Here is an 18,169-nt window from a genome sequence, read left to right as displayed (position 1 = left end):
ATTTACAGTAAATGGTTCCAATTATCCTATGGCTTAGAATACAGACAGGTTTTGTTTTTTCCTTTTAACATTTTCTAGCTTCAATCTCTGATCGTTTTGTCAGGTATACAGAAAGAATTGCTACTGATTTTTTTCTTCCCTATTCCCTTTACATGTATTTTATGGTGTTGCAACTCCTTAGTTCAATAAATTAACTCCGTAAATAAACTTCTCTTCTATAAATTAAATTGACTGACCTTTTGTGATATATTTCATTGAGAGAGGTTTTCTAATTGCTCAGTGATTTTCACATACCTTTTTAGGTTTATCTCTACTGTATCAACATGTTAAAAGTAGACATGCTATTTCAGCACCCACCAGCAACTCCAGATGTGATACAACTTCTTTCCTCCCTGTTATTTCTCAGTTTATACATCTGAGTTTGCAGGAAAGTTAGGGGGTTTTTGGCCACAGCACTATCTTGGCAGTTGGTAATTCACCAACATTTTTCCTTTTCATTTTGTGCTTCCCAGGATAAAGTCTCATGTCAGTGAGCCTCCAGTCGTTGCTTTTAAATTAATGAGCTCATCGCTGACCTTATTGAAACGCATGTTTGCTTGCCCCAGCTGCGAAATGATCAGGTCACCCTGTACCAGTGCCCTCTCCATGTCATTATTTACCCATCCCTCAGGCCTTGTGTCATCTGTGAGGTTTATCAACAATGCTCTGCTTTCTTCCAGGCCCTCTATAAAGACGGTAAGTATTTTGGAGTCTAGAATAAACCCCAGTCAGACCCCAAAATACATCCTTGCAGACAGTTACATCATGAGGTGTTGGTGAGACAGTCTGTTCCTTGGTCTGGAAAGGTGGGGTGTATAGACAGAGGTTTCGTTAGTATAATATTACTTCTAGTACTTTTTTTTAATTAAAAAATCTTTTTTTGCACCAAGTCAGAGAAGTTTCTTCTATCACCACTTTCACCTTTGCCATTCTAACTTCTTACATTGTTTCAAAAACACTTCCTCGCTGTTCCGATGGAGGAGTTGGTTGGGATAATTCCCCAGAAGGTCCTCAGTGGCGTGAAAACCTGGGATATTTCTGTTTTTTTCTGAGTATTTGTTTGCTAGTTTGGTGGTTTGTAAAATCTAAACTGGGTGGGGTGATCTCTCGGCCAGGGGAGTTGTTAAACTCTTGCAATTCGAGTGGGTTCATGTACCAGGGAAATGTCCAGTTTGGGGTGTGGAACCAGTGTTGACAAATTTTTGCAATTTTTACTGAATTTCTTTTTTTTTCTTTACTTGGTGTTTTCCCAAGTCCTTCCATTTTTTACAAGCACTCAAGCAAAATAGAAATAAATAGAAAGGAGGTTGTAGCCAGGTGGGGGTCGACCTCTTCTCCCAGGTAACTAGCGACAGAACAAGAAGACACAGCCCCAGGCTGCACCTGGAGAGGTTTAGGACGGACACGAGGAGGAATTCCTCCACAGAAAAGGGGCTGGATGCGGGAATGGGCTGCCGGGCGCGGTGGTGGAGCCGCCGCCCGGCACCTCCGGAAGGGGGCGGCAGAACTACATGGCCCAGGGTGCCCCGCGCGGGCGGGCGGGCGTGGCGGGCGGAAGCGGGGCCGGGCTGGGCCGGGCCGGGGGTGCGAGGCGGAGGCGGCGGCGGCGGCGGCGGACGGTGGGTTCTGGGAGCGGGGCTGTTCCTGGCGGTGGGACGGGGCAGAGGGGTCGGGGATCGGGGCGCTTCCCTCGCGTTGGCTGCCAGCCGGCGGCTGCCGCCCCCCCGCGCGGGGCTGTCGCCTGTGAGGCCCGAGCCCCCGGGGTGGTCGCGCCCAGTGGAGATGCCCGGCCAGCTCGGCCCCGCGCTGGGCTGGCCCTGGTGCAGCAGGTGGTGAAAAACCCTAGATCTTTTCGAGTCATTTTTCCCTCCCCTTCATATTTTTTTCCTTAATGAATAGCACTGAGAGGTGTCCGTTAAGTAATTTCGGAGTTAAGTAATTGTCTCCAAACCATTCGGTTTGCTCTCTGCTTCTAGATCACTTGTTGTGAGCTGGTGGCGTGGAAGGAGCTGAATGAATGGCACAGTCGGGGCAGAAGGGAAGTTTGCGTTTCGTGCTCTCTGCTGGCCACAGGTTACAACCAACGCTTTGCCTCTGAAGCCACCTGGAATCATTGGAGCTGCGTGTCCTGAGGGATTCCTGAGGACCGCCGAAGGTAAAAAAGTGTTTGGTAGCAATCTTTCCTAACCTTCCGTTGCCCATATGAAAAGGATGATCCTGTTCGGTGCTGTTACCAGCCCTCTCACCGTATTTACACCTTCTTGTAGGCCTTCTCCCTAATCCCTTTTCCTAAAGAGCAGTCAGATTGCAAGCATGTTTCCCGAGAGAATGCCAGTGGACGCAGCCTCCCTCTTTGGTGATGTCACGTAACAGGAGATTTTTGAATGTGGTGGCCCACTGTTGGCTGAAAGGAGTGGCCACAGTAACAAGATAAAAATCCTCATGTTTTTGTATTCCCTTCTGCCATGGTACAGTAGCTTCTTACAAAAGCTGTCCATTCTTCAGTCTTAAGTTGATTTTTTGCCAGAATACTTGTTTTCGTTCTGTTCCATATTTTTTCTCTTTCAGCTCTACTGACTTGCCCCCTTTGTTCCCCCCCCCTGAAGTGCGTGCATCCAGTCATTCCTTTGAATGTTGCTGCCGGTTTGGCCTTTGCCTTCTCTTTGTGAGGTGGACTTTTACAATTTTTACGTCTTGCTTCTTTAATAGTTACGATATCATGTGAAGCACTTCTGCCTGTTTACAACTGCCTTATGTTGTCTTAGATTCGTTGCATAGCTTAGTTGCAGCCATGACTTGTTTGAAATAGCCTCTGCTGTTAGAGTAAAATGTGCTGGCAGTGCTATATGAACAAACCTTCTGTAAAACAATGAAGGGTCTTGCTGACAGCCTGTAAAGACAAAATATTTTTATTTGTAATCAACCTTTATGTCTTTATAATTCATGTCATCTTTGGCAGTAATGTTATTTTTTCGTAAGTAAGTTTATTCCAAAGCACCACCTACACATTGTTCTGTACAGAACCTTTTGCAAAGTGTGGCATAATCCTGTGAACGTGCAGTGTCCTTCTTCATGGTCTTCTCTGGTAACTATTTCTTACTGACTGTGCTTGCGACTGCCATTGAGCTCTGCCTGGGGCTGGGCAGAGGGTTCTGCCTTTTAAAAGGACACTTCATTTAAGTGGGAATGTGTCTGCTGTACATGAAGATGCATTGGATATACACAGTGAATGGGCAGGGTAGTCAAGTCTGCTACATAGACTGTGGCAGGAAAAACTAGTTCAAAATTTGCCTGAAGTGTTGTGGAGTTCTTAATCTTTTCTGTAAGCAGTTGAAATGTTAGGCAGAAGCATTGAGGGGACCTTTGTTGTAAGGAATTGGGGGTGTGCTCATGCCTTTGCACTGTCTTGTCCATACTGAAAATCTGCATGTGTTTTTTGGGACAAATGCCACACGAAGCCACCCACTAGATTTTGGGGTCTGTAGCCCCATTAGCTGCTCTCTGCCTGTGCCTGGAGTTACATTACAGGGATTGAACGTCAGTAGATTGCCACATCCCTTTGAGCAAGTGACTAATGAACACTGGGCAGTGCTTTAATTTACTGTTTGGTGATTAACCCTTCATTTTGCTTATGATCTGTTCTTGGTTGCCAACTGGCATCAGCTCTGCCAAGTCCACAGTATACCAGCACAGAGGAGGCTGGTCAGAAGGATGTGGTCGTGTTTTAATGGTGGTCTGATGGGGGCATTTCCAGCAGCAGTGTTCTGCACCCGGCAGCAGGGATTTGTATCTGAAAGTAAGATTTTTGAGTCAGTTCTTTTCTTTCTGTATGTTAGGCACAAAGTTGATAGGGCTTTGTTATTATAAGCATTTATTGAGCATTTGTTATTATAAGCATTTGTGTTGAGAGGCAGTGACAGCAGATCAGTGGCCCAGTAATGTCCTGTTTAGGTTCTTTTTCATTAGACACCACTCCGAGGATGGAGCTTGTAGGTTCTTGTGATCCTTCCACCCAGAGAGAGCACTTTCTAAAGAGAGGAGTCTGTTGCAGAGGGTTCCTCTTGCAGTGAATGTGACTGCAATGGAGTGGAAAATCCAGACCAGCCTGCTCACCAGCCTGTTCTGCTGCTTGCTGTGAGAGTTAGTTCCTGGAGAATCTGCTCAGCTCTGAGCTCGGCTGGGCAGGAGCTTTGGCCGTGGAGGTGCCACATGCCCTGTTTGCTTCGTGAGATGTTTGTGAAGGGGAGGGGATCCCTCAGTAAATTCAGTGGCAGGTGACTGGTGAGGCCAGATCTATGCAGCAACGTGCTCTCTCCCTGTCCTGCTTATCCCACACCCTGTGTTCCTTGAGCTAGATGCTGGGATATCAGAAGAGAATGGAAGTACGTAACCAAGAATTAAACACTGCACAGAGAATTTGCTTCCAAGTCTGGTCTTGATTGTGTGTTTTCTGGATAAATAAGCCTGGATACGATGTGTTCTTCCTCTCAGTATTTAAGTTAGCTTATAAAAGTTCACAGCTTGTGGATTATTATTTAAGTGCAGTTGTGGTATGCAAACTTTGCAGTATTTTAAATGGGTGCTTCTTGTCAGTTCACCAAAAATCAGTTCTATTCGTGCTTGTTGCTAAGGATGCAATTCAAAGATGGATATTACAAAGAGTGTGCCTCATTTAATATGCAAATGAAGCATAGGGAATGATATGGGTACACATAATTTCTCCTTGTTAGCCGGTTTCAGATAAATAGAGGAGCAGATGGAAGGAAAAAGAAAAAGAATGGTATTGTTAACAGCAAACACTGATGCCTTTGAAACTCCCTGTTTTAATTTGCACCTCGTTTCTTAGTTCAGAATTTCTTACTGGCAGGTCTGACTTGAGCACTGGCGTCTTTCCTTGAGAATGTTGGGTTTTAAGGCACTTGCTGTTTCCACTTGCGGTTCAGTCACTTGAAAAGAAACTAGACCAAAATATTTTGATCAAAGTATGTGGGAGAAGGGAGGTAGAGCAAGCAATAGACAAGAGCTGATTAGATAGTAGCTCCTGCCACCGGCCTAGCTGCCGAGTTAGCTTCCATTGATTTTTTTTTTTCCCCTTCTGGCTAGTGCATCAAGCCTGATTCATAGTAATCCATAAATTTAATCAAGCCCAGAAATTGCATGAGAACAACAGGCATCTGAGAGGATTCGTCTGGTGCATTGCATTATCTGCAAAACATTTCATGTGTTACCAATCACTTGCTCATTAAAGTCACAATATTGTCATAAGTGTGTGGTATTTGTATTTTCCCATGCCTCCTTTCACCCTGAATCCATGCTGTTTGTGAACACAGCCCTGCAAAGGAGGGCATGAATGACCCCTAATAGAAGGAGGCAGAGCAAAGTCCTTGTGGGAGCATATGGAGACCTTTCAGTTTTATCACCTTATTCCCATGGAGCAGGGCACCCTCCTGCATTGCTGTAGTTCTTCAGAAACATCACAATATGTATTGTGGCATTAGTGCACCATTTACCATAACTTCGAATCTGTCTTTCAGTTCTTCCTTCATGTTCTGTCTCTAGTGCCTGGATGCATTTCTCTGCTTCCCTAAAGGCATTCCAGTGCTTTGGCATGGCTGGCTCTAGTGAACAGTCTGGAAGAGCTTTTTTGGCATGCCTGTGGTTCTTATCTTTGCTGTAAACACAAGCTGTGAAAGCCGTATGGGGTGGCAGGCTAAAAATAACTTCTACCCTTGGTAATCGCCTAAGGAAAGATAAGTCTTCTGCCGGGACACTGTGGATGGATTCTCTGACGTTCCTTACAATCAGGATCACAAATGGCAGCGAGCTGTGCCATCTGCTTTGGGGATGGAGTTGGTGTTGCTCTGTCAGTCGCTCTTTCAGAGAGAGCCACTAGTGCAGTGTGGCTGGAGAGCACACTCTCTGGGATATTATCCATACTTTGAACTCGCAGATCCGATGTGTGCTGGCCAGTACTGTAGATTTGCTCAGTGTTCTTTGATTCCAGCATGTTGGAAGAGGAAGACATGGGTATCCTGACAGGACATTGCATAAAAGAGGGATGATGCGATGAGTTTGACCCAGCTAAGATAACTTTATATGTGCCATCAGAAGAGTTGCTCACTTGTCACTCTCTTCCCGTGCCACAGGAAGGGCGCCATGATGGATAACCGGTTTGCCACAGCACTGGTGATCGCCTGTGTGCTCAGCCTCATCTCCACCATCTACATGGCAGCTTCCATTGGCACCGACTTCTGGTACGAATACCACACCCTGTCCCCAGCTGAGAATGTTAGTGAAGCTGGTAGAAGCATCTGGGAGGAGTTTTTCAGCAAAGATGCAGATGAGAAGACCTACACAGATGCGCTCTTCCGGTGCAACGGCACGGTTGGACTGTGGCGGAGGTGCATCACTGTACCCAAAAACTCTCACTGGTACAGCCCACCAGGTATCTCCAGAGCAATTAACACTTCCCTAGCTTGCCTGGGGTGGTATGTGCTAACTTCCTCAGAACGTATTTGTGCCACTTTATTCCTCCAGAAGGCTAGCTTATGTTTTGTTTGTTTGTTTGTTTAATAAAGACAGTCCAGATTTTTAAAGGAGCAACAGGCAAAATGGTCTGTGGCTGTCGCTACTGCAGATTCTGGATTTGACACATCATACTTGATCTAAATTTAGTCTTACACGGCTTGATTTTTATTTTGCATCAGCTGTCCAGCTTAGGATACAGTTACAGCTGCTGTACCAGTCACTGTCTTTTTAGGAGAGATCCTGGGATCCAGCAGTGGAATAAAGATACCACTTTGTCAAGGAGGAACTCACTCCTTTAGCTAGTCATTCACTTTGTTTGCGTGTCACAAATATCCTACCATTGCATCAGCACATTTTAGATATGAGTGGATACAGACTGAAATACTAGTAATATTTTTCACAATGGTTGGGGGAAATAGGTGTGGTAAACAATTTTATTTTAATTGCTTCAAAGTAGATTTTGTGTACTTATTTTGTGTGTGTGAAGCCCTGTATTTTGAACCCTCTTAAAAATGTACCTTCAACAACATTTTCTAAAGAAAAAACGTGAAATTCTTTTTTTTTTTCCTCTCATGAAAATACTTATTTTGGAAGACATTTAAACAAGCTTTGCTCAATAGTATTCTCAAAGCAAAATCTAACCGAGATGTAAAAAGGGAGAAACTTAGTGTAAAGAAGTAAATATTTCCTGTTCTTTAAATAGTTCTTTCTATCCTATTTTTGAATTAAATATTTAGTATGAGACTATATTCTGCACATGGAGATAAGCACAGCTTATTTAAGGGACTCTGAGCACAAGAATATGTGGCAGCATAGTTGAGCATCATATGCCACATTTCTTTCCCAATCTGTCAAGCATGGAACAGTTTTGTGGGTAACCCAGGTAAGCCTGAAGATGCTGCATGTTTGAATGCTAACTACATCATAGTAAGGCATCTACAGATCTGTTTTGAGACATAATTTTTTTCTCTCAATAGAACTCTTCAAGAGCTTCCCAGCTCAAATGATTGGGAAAGGAGGATTTGAAAGGTGGGGGGAGAGGGAAGGGAAGACACTTAATAGTAACTTTTTCTTTTTTCCCTCCCAGAAAACGACATGACTACAAACTGCATCAGTTTTTCCCTCTCTGATCAGTTTATGGAAAAGTACATTGAGCCTGGAAATCACAATAGTGGCACAGATTTGAATCGGACTTGTAAGTGTCTTTCACTTCTGGCAGATAAACAAGTAGGATAAAAAAAAAAGATGCTTCTCAAATACAGTCACTAGTAAGGAAAGCTGCTGTGTCTTGCTCTGCATTTATTTTTTACAGTAGCACAGGCAGTAGATCAAAGTTTGAAAGGAAAATGTAGATGTGTTAGCAAAGGCTTTGCCCATGAATGCAGTACAGGAACTTGGGAGTTAACAAATTAAGTTATTTCTACTTCAGTGGAGCCTTTGGTCCTTTTTAGCTATGAATGTAGAATATCTCGTGAAGAAGCAGCAGCATGGGTAGAAGGCAATGTAAGATGGTGGGAGAAGATCAGTTTCTAGCACATCTTCAGCAAACTTGTCCTGTGTGTTTCTTTCAGATCTCTGGCGACTGCAGTTTCTCCTGCCCTTTGTCAGCATTGGCCTCATGTGCTTTGGGGCTCTGATTGGGCTCTGTGCCTGTGCCTGTCGCAGCCTTTACCCAGCCATTGCCACTGGAGTCCTGCATTTCCTAGCAGGTAGTTGTCCTGCCATCCTCCTCCCAAGGCTCACTGTGCCCACCAGAGCACTGCAGGGGTGAGCTCATTGTGCTTTGCCGCTTCCTTCCCCAGGGCTTTGTACGCTGGGCCTCGTTGGCTGCTACGTAGCCGGGATTGAGCTGCTCCACAAGAAGCTGCCTCTGCCTGATGACGTGAGGGGTGAATTTGGCTGGTCCTTCTGCCTCGCCTGTGTGTCGGCACCTTTGCAGTTCATGGCAGCTGCTCTTTTCATCTGGGCAGCTCGCACCAACAGGAAGGAGTTCACCCTCTTGAAAGCCTACCGGGTAGCATAAGTGCTGCTGCCGCACTTTGGGGTTTCCATGTTAGAGCCTCCTCTCCTCCCAACCTGTACTACTTTTTTCTTTTAGTCAGAATTTTATCGTGTACTGCATGCTTCTTGCCAGTGGAGACAATTTAGCCTGTGGGCCCTGAAGACAAAGACCTCTGGGCTAAATTACCAAACTCTACCAGAAGTCTGCAGAACTTGGACAGGTTTTTTAATTGGGTTTTTTTAAGAATTGCTATTATTTTTTAAGCTTCATTGGTTGTTGACAATTCCCCTTAGTTAGGTGTACATGCCCCTTCCTAATTTTATTACCCTGTCAGCCTGGAGGAAATAGAAGTGGTGTTGTGGGGTGAAAGAGAGATAGGAAAGGGTGCAAGTAGGCAAGAATGGGCACTTCAGTGCACAAATAATAAATAATCAGGAGCTGTCTGCTGTGTGACCCAAGCGGGGGCAGTACCTACAAGGGAGCACCCAAGAGACATGGGGGAACTCAGAAACCTCCTTTACGGAAATACTGTAGCTAAGTCAGTCTGTAGCTTAGCTCTGGGTCTCCTGTTCTCACTGGTTTGCTACATCTTGTGGTGTCTGCCAAAACTGATGGAGGCAGAGCAGGCAGCTGTGGGAGTGCCTGCAAAGCACACCCTCCTGAGTGCAGGCTCTGCACTTGCTTCTGCCAAGGAGTGGAATAAGACGGCCCTCGTGGAGCTCTGTGCTGCTCTAGCTACACTGCTTCCAGGACCCAGGCTAGTTTGGTATCTGCACTACATGTGATTGTGCACTCTAATCTTAACTTGTGGTGCTTTTGCTTGCTGTGAAATAAGGCTTTCTTCTCTCCTGTTGAAAATGACCTCCTCACAAGTTTTTTTGGTTTTAATTTGGTTTAGTGTATGTGTGTATATGTACATATATAAACTTAACTTTTTTTAAATCTCACCTGTTTGTCCTATATAACACACATCAGGTTTTTTTTAAAAGGTGCTGCTCTTTTCCTATCTTGCCCAAAACCTAATGTTTAAATGAAATAATAAAAACTAAAAAACCAGAAATTTTCAGCGTTGCGTGAATCTAATGGGAAGGTAGGGAATGATCTAAAATGAATTGTGCCTGGGGAAAGTAAAGCCAATGTGTAGATAACTCTCTGTTTTAAGGGAAATGTCACCAGAAACAAAGATATTAGATTTGGGCTTCTATTAATTTTAAATTTTCTTCTCCTCATCACTGGGGGGCACAACACCCCATAAATTCTAATTAGTTCACAACTGCACATATTTCTTCTAAATTACTGCAACTCTAGCCAGACTGGGTGATGTGTCATATCGAGAAAACAATGTTCCAAGACTAAACTGTTTAATTCTGAGGCCTTAACTCCTCGTTTCCTTACTCCATGCTTAATATAAGAAGTATGTGTTAGGAGAAATAAATCCTGAGAAATAAATCCTGACAAAAAGAGTAAGTCTGTTATGGCAAGGATTCTGTGAGACACTTTGATGACAGTGACACAGATACAGGCACTTTTATCTCATGGCTGTTTTTCTGTTTTGTTTTGTGCCTTTTTTCTTTTTTTTTGCAGTAAATGTTTCTACCCAGGCTGTGTTTGCTGGGTCAGCAAACAGCCCTTGTCATGATTTCCTTGAAGATCAGGTATATCTGCTTGTATCTTTTTTTTTTTTCCTGAAGTGTGTGATAGGAATCAACCTACTTCTTTTGTTATCATCATTGGAATCTTTACAAAGTAAAACAAGGATGATGATGAAAACAAAGATAACTGAAAAAGCAGTGGCAGGCCATTCAAGATAATCCTCTTTATCCTGGTTTGGAGCAATTTTTCACTTTTCCTCCTTAAGCAGCTTCTTTCCCTCTCTGCAATGCCTGAGCCAGGTGTAACATTGTGAGAGGGGATGTGATACTTTTGTGCTGTAACTGAGAGTAAATGAAAATCTGTGCTGCTGATCTGTACTGATATGGTGCTTTTTCAGTGTAATTATCTCTGATTTAGATAAGGCCTAACTGCTGGTTTTCCTCATGTGCCAGAATTACTAGGGCATGCAAACCTCAGCTTGGGTCAAAGGGACTGGAGTTGTTATTCTGCAGTTGGAGAGGAAACACTGCTGATGTTTTTATCTAATACGGTTTGTGGGGTTTTGTCTTTTTTTCAGGAGCTGGCAGAATAATCGTATTGAGTGATTTTGATCTGAGCAATGGAAATCCTGTGCCCTCGTTCTCTCTTCTTGTATCAGATGCTTATTTTTCTGAATTGTAAATCTCAGTTTTCAAATGCTAACTTTCTTGTTTCCAAAAGAAGGATTACTATGGGGAGAAAAGGGAATGTTAGAGATGCTGTCAATCCTTTCTTGATCATTTTAAGTATCAGCAAAACCAAGATTGCCTGCTTGTGTCTGTGCCTAAGATAAATGTTTCTGTTTCTTTCTTCCCAGAAATGAAGAGGCTTTAATTGAGCCTTAGTTTGGACCATTTTAACTAAAAAGAGGGTCACCTTTCAGGTCTGGTGGTTTTTTTTCTGTTTCACTCTTGTGTAAAGATTTCTTCATCAGAGTGGATCTTGGTGAGAGGCACATTTCACCTAGATAGGAGGCTGGTCTGTTTTCTGGGATGGTGGATCTGTGTATCAGTATTTTCCTTTGTACCCATGTGCTTTGCTCTGGGTGTAAAGGGAGCAAGAAGAGTTCTTAGACTGCTGGCTTGGGTCCAGTAAATGGTGTTGGAGGACAGAACAGCGAGGAGATGTCAGAGGAGATACCGAGGACAGAGTAATTCTGTAGAAGAGAGATGATTAAGCACACTAACAGATAATGATTGAGCTCTTGACCCAGTGGCACAGGCCCTTCCCACTGTCAGAGCCTCATGCCAGGTTCAGAGGCTGCATTCAAGAGGATCTTGAGCTGTGTGTATATGTTTGTGGTCACATACATATGTGCAAATGCAGGCACAAGTGCTACCACTGGGGAAGAAAGTGGTGAGATCAAAGGCTGATTTGTGTTCCTTGGTATTTTGTGGTCTGACCATGTGAGATGTTTACTGATACTGGTTCAGTGCTGGAGATAGGGATGAGGCAGATATACAGTCATATGAAAATAGGGATGAGGCAGATATATGCAGTTATATGAAAACGGGTGAAAAAAAGGGATGTTCTTGTGTGTATGCGATCACAGAGAAAAAGGCACACATCTGTAACATTCTTGTATGGGCCAGTGAAAGTGAAGAGAAGGCATATCAAAGGAAAAGGAGAAGCAAAAGAGGAGGAGGAGGAATCCAGTCAGATTCTAAGTGTGAGAACTGAGGACTCTTGGCACTGCATGGGAGCAAACTCCCAGGACTCCAGCGTGAATTCCCTGCGTGATACTGAGTAGCATAGCAAGGGCCAGCTGCTGCTCCTTCACCACAGGTACCTTCCTCCCCACTCACAGCACCGTCACAGTGGCAGCATAAGAAAGTGGGTGAATTCTCCTCTTGTGCTTATGAGAAGCTCATAAAGGTCCTGTCCCCCAAATCTGAGGTGAGCAAGCTGCATTTGCCTTTCAAACATGCCTTTATATGACACTGTCCTTCTTCACAGGCCTGGGTTTGTTTTGCTGATGACACTGTGAAACCTCTGGGAAAGCAGGACTAGCAGTAAGCTGCACAGAGCAATTAAGTTTTTAGTTTAGGTAGCAGCCTCTTATTCTTTTCCTCAAGTCGATGTTTTCCCTGTTCTCTCCCCCTGCTCCAAACCATTCTGAGAAGGGACTGGTCAATGAAGCTGCAAAGAGGGGTTTTATTATTGTGATTGTAAGGACAGCTCCTGCTTGTATTAGAGGAGAGATCACTGAAAACAGGAGAATGGTCCATCCCATTTCCTTTAATAAAGAAGCAACAAAGAGCAGACACCAAAAGTTGCTTTGTTGTGTAAAGGAGACAGTTTGCCACTTCAAAAAGGAATAATATGTTGTGGGTGCAAGTAATAGGAGATTGCTAGATGACTCAAGGGGCCCTTCTAAATCGACCTGGCAGAAACTGTGTGTTGAAGTAGTTTTCCTTCTGGACCATGTGCTGGCCAGGTGGGCCTTCCCAGCCAGATCTGTTGCAGTCTTCTTGCTTTGGTAATAATGAATCTCTCCAGATCTAAAATGATCTGAAGTGGTTTTTGAGAAAGGTGTTTGCATTGTTGGGGGGGTTTTTGTTTGTTTTTTTCTGTTCTTTGTCACTTACTGTTGGCACCAAGTTATGTACCAGCTGGAAGTCAGTCTCCTGCAGTGCTGCTATTCAGTGATTCAAGGCAATGACTTCGGAAAAGCTCTTTCTCTACGCTCTAGCCTTGCTGTGTATTCAGCCAGTACCTGCTATTCAAAGGGAAATTCTGAAATGTCAGCAGCTTGTCATCGGTACGTCTGGGACTGATTGTCCACCCCATCTGTGTGTATTTCCTGCTCAAGTGGATTGTGTGTCTCAACTGAGAGGATAACATCTTGAAGCTGCTTTTTTTTTTTCTCCATTTCCTCAGGAATAGCTGGAGTTTGTGCTACTTCTTTATAACCTGGTTTCTAATAGGAAAGGATCAAAACTTTGCATGTTTACTGCTAACTCTTCAATTGCTGTAGAATATTGCCCTATATTTTTAAACTGCAGCTTTCAGGACTACAGAGTGCAAAATGAAGCCTTTGTTCAAGTTGCAGTTCAGATATATGACAGTGGAAGGGTGGATACTCTGTCATTGGAAGACTATGTAGGTATCTGGATATGGCAATAGCAGGCATGTGCAAAATCAACACTTAGCAAGCGCCTGTCTGCCTACTAATACTTGCCAAATCTTTATACAGATGATGAGCACTGAAAAAAATCTGGAAGTATTAATGTGTCCCACTCCTCTGTCTCCTCCTTCCTTCTAAAGTCTCCCCTTTTAAAAATAACCAGTATTTTTATTTATTGATCAGATTAGAGCAATGATTGTCAGATGTGTCTGCTCCATGCTTTCTGTGTACAGACAAAGGTGAAGATGACTTTTGCAGAGGATTCAAGCATCTCTGTAGCCTGGGATTTTCTGAGATGAAGATTGGAAATCTTCAAGAAAACTAGAATCTTTTGTTTAATGAAAGTTAATTATTACTTAATCAGAATTCTCCTAAAAAAAGTTGGGGTTTTTTTCAGCTTTCTCACATCTTTCATTTGCCTCTTTTGAAGTGTCTCTTACATTAAAAGATTTTAGAATATTATATTTTTTAGATTGATGTTTGCAAAGAGGATGCCTGCCCGTGGCAGCTCAGCTGTGGAGAGTTGCATTAGCTCTGTTAGTATTGAGTGTCCTTCGCTCTGTGTCAGGCGAGTGTGATTTGGAGCCTTTCCCAGCACTGTCCAACTGCAGTGTGCCATCAGTGTAGGTACTCTTGGACTGAGCAACAGAATCAGCACTGCAGTGAATTATGATTTTTTTTCCTTCCTCGGAGGCCAAGTACAGCTTGTACCTTTAGCTAATTTGATTTTTTTGGGAGATTTCTCTACAGAGCCAGGTAGCTGACACTGTTGGCCAAGTCACCAGTCACCGTGACAATACCTTTTTACATTTTGTGGTTTCCATGTAAATTCACTGAGAACTTCCCTCATTTTCAGAGGATTTGCCTGTGACAAACACACTGAGAGCACCAAAGCTGACCACCTGAAGTGCTTACAGTGATGTTGATTTCATTGTTGATTGAATCCACCAGTTAATCACCAGGCTGGTGTGTTTTGGAGCACTGGCTGGGTGAGATCAGGAGTGTGCTGGAGTGGCAGAGCCAGTGCTAATTTTCTGTGATGTCTCAACTGCGACAGAGCCTTCCTGCCTGCTGGTGATTTTGATAGCAGATGCTGGAGAACTGGTTTCACAGCCTCTCCAAATCCTTTCTGGGTCTCAGTCCTGCACTGGACCGTCCTCACCCACGGCTAATTCCCTAATTTAAACAAACTGCTTGTGTGGGTGATTTTGTGGTCCCAGTGACTTTAGTCATTTCTCCAGCCCTCATTAAATTGCTTTGATTGAGAAAGGGGTGCGGTTTGTCTTCACTACAAAATCAGCTCTGCTTTCTGAGCGTTTTGCGGGGCTGTTGCAGTAGTTTCTTTTGCAAACAAATCCCTTTTGTCCTGTACTGAAGTGACCCATTTAAGCAGCTAGCTTTGATTTGCATTTTGATGTTTACTTCCACACAGAACAACAGCAGTGGCGGTGTAAAGCCTCAGTGTCTGCCCAGTACTGGAACTGCTTGGGTTCGCTAAAGGTCTTGGAGTTCCATCACAAATGACGAGGATGTCACGAGTGGTGTCAGTAGCAGATGCTGCTGGCAGAGTCACCCCATCTTCCCATCGCTGAACTGTGAGGTGAGGCAGCAGGAGCTGGTGAGCAGGACAGGCTGCAGTGGGAAATGAGCAGCCCTTGAGAGTGAGTTCCAGGTTCTGGAGCAGCTTCACCATTCTGCTTGAGCCACTGCAGATGTGCCTGGGAACAGCGACAACTCTATCAGCCACGTGAGGGACAGAAGGGACCAAACTCTGTGAATTCTCCTGTGGGTCAGGGATTGAAATGCAGGCTGTGGCAGCCAGGGCTGTCCCTGCAGGGAGCACAAGGAAGTGTGTGGCCTTACAGGGAGAGGAAGTCAAACCTGTTTTGCAGCAGATAAGTGTGCTTTACCTTCAGCCACCTTTGTGAGCTGACAGGAGTGTCATCATCCAGGTGATAGACTTGTCCCCATTCTGTGTCTCCTTGCTTTCTTCTCCCAGCTCCTGCACTGATTCTCCCCACACTGTTCTTTTTCTTTCATAGCTTCTTTTACCACAATAAATAAATTAGCTACTCACTTCAGGGGCACTTTGGGCCCTATGCAGAGGATCTTAAATCTGTCCACATCCCCATTACACACCCAGTTGGGTGCGTCTGGAAGCTGAGGTGGAGGAACAGGTAAGGGCATGCAGCTCCAGCCATGAATGCCTTTAAAGCACTGGCACCCTATTTAACATGGCCTGGACGATGTTAGCTCTGCCAGTTTGCAGTTTAAACTCTCTACATCCAGTGTTTACACAATGAGAAATAAGACCTTAATTTGCAGTAGCAGATTTGCGTGGTACAGTGTGGGCTGTCTGCTTCTGTTATGCTCCCTACTCCAGGTCATCTTCACCCCAGGAGATGCCAGTAGAGGGCTGATAACTTCTTGATATATGGATATTGTTTGTTCAACAAGCTGGCAAGGAAATAGGGATCAACTGATGGAGCAGTAAAGAAAACTGCAACGGTGCCGTCATACACAGTGCAAAGATTCTGATCTATAGGTAAGGACAGTACATGCGGAACTTCTCCCCCCATTTTCAGAGGCTGTATCATACATTTAGCCTGGGTTTTTCCTTTATTGCCAGTAATTTTTAGATTAACTGCTAGGGTTCCTAGAAATTATGGGATCACCTTTGTCTTCTCATTGAAAAGGAAGATTTTCAACAAAGATGTCAGAGATTCCAAGTTCCCCGACCCAATAGAAAGTTGGGAGGGTTAGTTAAAGCAATGAGAAGTAAGTGAACAAAGTAAGTCACTGATAATGAAGATTCAGGAAGTTGAATTTCAGATAAAGGTAATGTTTTCTGTAGATTCCTATTCTGGAATGTAATAACTTGGGATATGCATAAAAGATGCAGGAAATAATTGTTTTTCACTTGACCATGTCCAGCCTTAGCTGACATTGTGTGTTGAAGTTGTAGATAGCTGGGGATATCCTGAGAGGAGTGAACAGCACCTCTAGAATTTTTAGAAACCATAACCAACAAGATAGGGAGCAACAGAGCCGTTATGTAGAAGGAAGGACGCTTTGAGTGGGGCAAGTAACATTTTTTTACAAAGGGAATTGATATAGAAAATGGCTGGTAGTTTTCCACATCCACTGGTGATAGGAGAAGAGGTAACCAGCTTAGTCCGTAGTAAAGGAGAACTAAACTGATGGACAGAAAAAAGAATTCTAGGTCTAGGTGTGCTTGGTCCTGGCTAGATGATTATCCATCCCTTCAGCATTACACTGTTCCTCATCCAAGCTGTCTTCAGGAAAACATTTTACCAAGGGCTCATCTACTGAGTGACACCATTTCTGAGGGACTGTCTTGGCTTAATCTGTCGCAGAATTATTTATGAAATACAAATTACCAAACCTGGTAACTGAACATGGACCCTCAAATGAGTGTTGTGAAATATGGTGAAGATCCAGTTATTTATTTTACCTAAGACACTGGCTCAAGATGTGTTCCAAAAAGTCACTTACATAGTTTTTTTTTCCTAAAGTTTTTGTTTATTATATTTGTTTGAGATGTATTTAGTTTGGGGCTTATTTAATCTAGTTTCTCAGTGAGACAAACCTGAGGAAACTATGATGCCTATGTATTTATGATTATTGTCCTTCCTTCCCTTTTAGAATTTATTGGCCAGTTCAAGATGGAGTTGCTGATATATTGATTCTGTTTCCTATAAAGGAGCCTCATAGAGGACAGGGGCTCTGTTAGTGCCTCCACTGAAGGCAGCATTGCCATCTGAGTGCTTACTAAGCAAGAACAGTCCTTTGTCTAGATTACAGTTCATAGTCCTCTTACCCTTCTTTTTTAATCAGTGGTGTTACTGTTATACAATGAATGGGAGGTATTAGGTATTTGGACTTCTTTAGGTGATATTGCAAGGCCTGAATGAACACACTGGGGTTTGTACCTCTTGGATTTAGAACAAACAAAAGAGTAGCCTTGAAATCCCCCACACACCTGAGTGATGCCATGCAGATCTGGTCTTATGTAACTGTTTTGAACCTCGGTGAAGCATTTTAAGAAAGTCTGTTGCTTGGTGTAACGAAGAAGCACTGATTCACTCTGCATGATACATCTCATCATACTCCTGTCCCATTTACAGCATTTCCTGTAGAGGTGAAATGAGACCACACATATTATTTGTAGCTCAGAATTGCTGTCTCTTGGACATTGATGAAGTAGTTCATATGGAGTTACATTAAAAATTTGTCATAAATAGCAGAATAAGGGCAGATGTTTGATATGCAGTGAGTCTTCTTTTTGATGTTTCTTATGCTGAGTCAGGCTGAAGTGAAAGGGATCAAAGGAAAGCATCAGAAAATAGAGGTGACATAGAACTTGACAAAGGCAAAGTTTGGAAAATAAGTCTGAACTGCAAATAATAAAGCTGATATTCCTTCTGACCTTGCAGGAAAGCAGACAGCTTCATATTAGTGATACATTCATATCTATTCTGAGATGGTATTGAGCTTATTCACAAGGAAGTACTCATCAGCTGTTTCTCCACAAACTTCTTTGGAATTTACCACTGAAAATGAGGTTTGTTAAGCAAGATTTCTTTCTTGTTATAGATTTCTCTTCCTTGTCACAGATTTCTAAGACAGAACTATCTTTAAAATAGGAAATACTTATTTCTCATCAAACTGTTCATTTGTTTCTCATCATACTGTTCTTCTAACAAAAAATTCTGCCCTATCTGAAGTCATGATGCCTTATCAGAGATGCTTCATTTTTGAGCTCCACTTTGTTCTCTGTGTCTTTATATTTTAATGAAAGTTCTTTCTAGTAAGTGACT

General features: G+C 43.3%; 1 protein-coding gene across 1 annotated transcript; it reads left to right on the top strand.

Annotated features, from left to right (window-relative positions):
- The first annotated feature begins 1,626 nt into the window (after window positions 1-1,626).
- Window positions 1,627-9,629, top strand: CLDND1 (claudin domain containing 1). The gene is made up of 6 exons (XM_051779356.1): window positions 1,627-1,658; window positions 2,016-2,194; window positions 6,186-6,484; window positions 7,655-7,762; window positions 8,139-8,276; window positions 8,370-9,629. The coding sequence occupies exons 3-6, from the start codon at window positions 6,196-6,198 to the stop codon at window positions 8,588-8,590; spliced, it is 756 nt and encodes a 251-aa protein (XP_051635316.1). The 5' UTR covers window positions 1,627-1,658; window positions 2,016-2,194; window positions 6,186-6,195; the 3' UTR covers window positions 8,591-9,629.
- The last annotated feature ends 8,540 nt before the right edge of the window (window positions 9,630-18,169 follow it).

This window comes from Manacus candei, unplaced genomic scaffold, assembly GCF_025592945.1.
Source record: "Manacus candei isolate 608988 ecotype Guabito, Panama unplaced genomic scaffold, ASM2559294v1 h1tg000014l, whole genome shotgun sequence".
Classification (NCBI taxonomy): Eukaryota; Metazoa; Chordata; class Aves; order Passeriformes; family Pipridae; genus Manacus; species Manacus candei.
Note: the sequence above shows the minus strand (reverse complement) of the source record. Positions and strands in the feature narration are given on the sequence as shown.

Excerpts from the sequence above, each read along its gene's own strand:
- CLDND1 (XM_051779356.1), top strand. The coding sequence starts at position 6,196 with ATGATGGATAACCGGTTTGCCACAGCACTGGTGATCGCCTGTGTGCTC. Across the intron at positions 6,485-7,654 it reads TCACTGGTACAGCCCACCAG|AAAACGACATGACTACAAAC; the intron begins GTATCTCCAGAG and ends TTTCCCTCCCAG. Across the intron at positions 7,763-8,138 it reads CACAGATTTGAATCGGACTT|ATCTCTGGCGACTGCAGTTT; the intron begins GTAAGTGTCTTT and ends TGTTTCTTTCAG.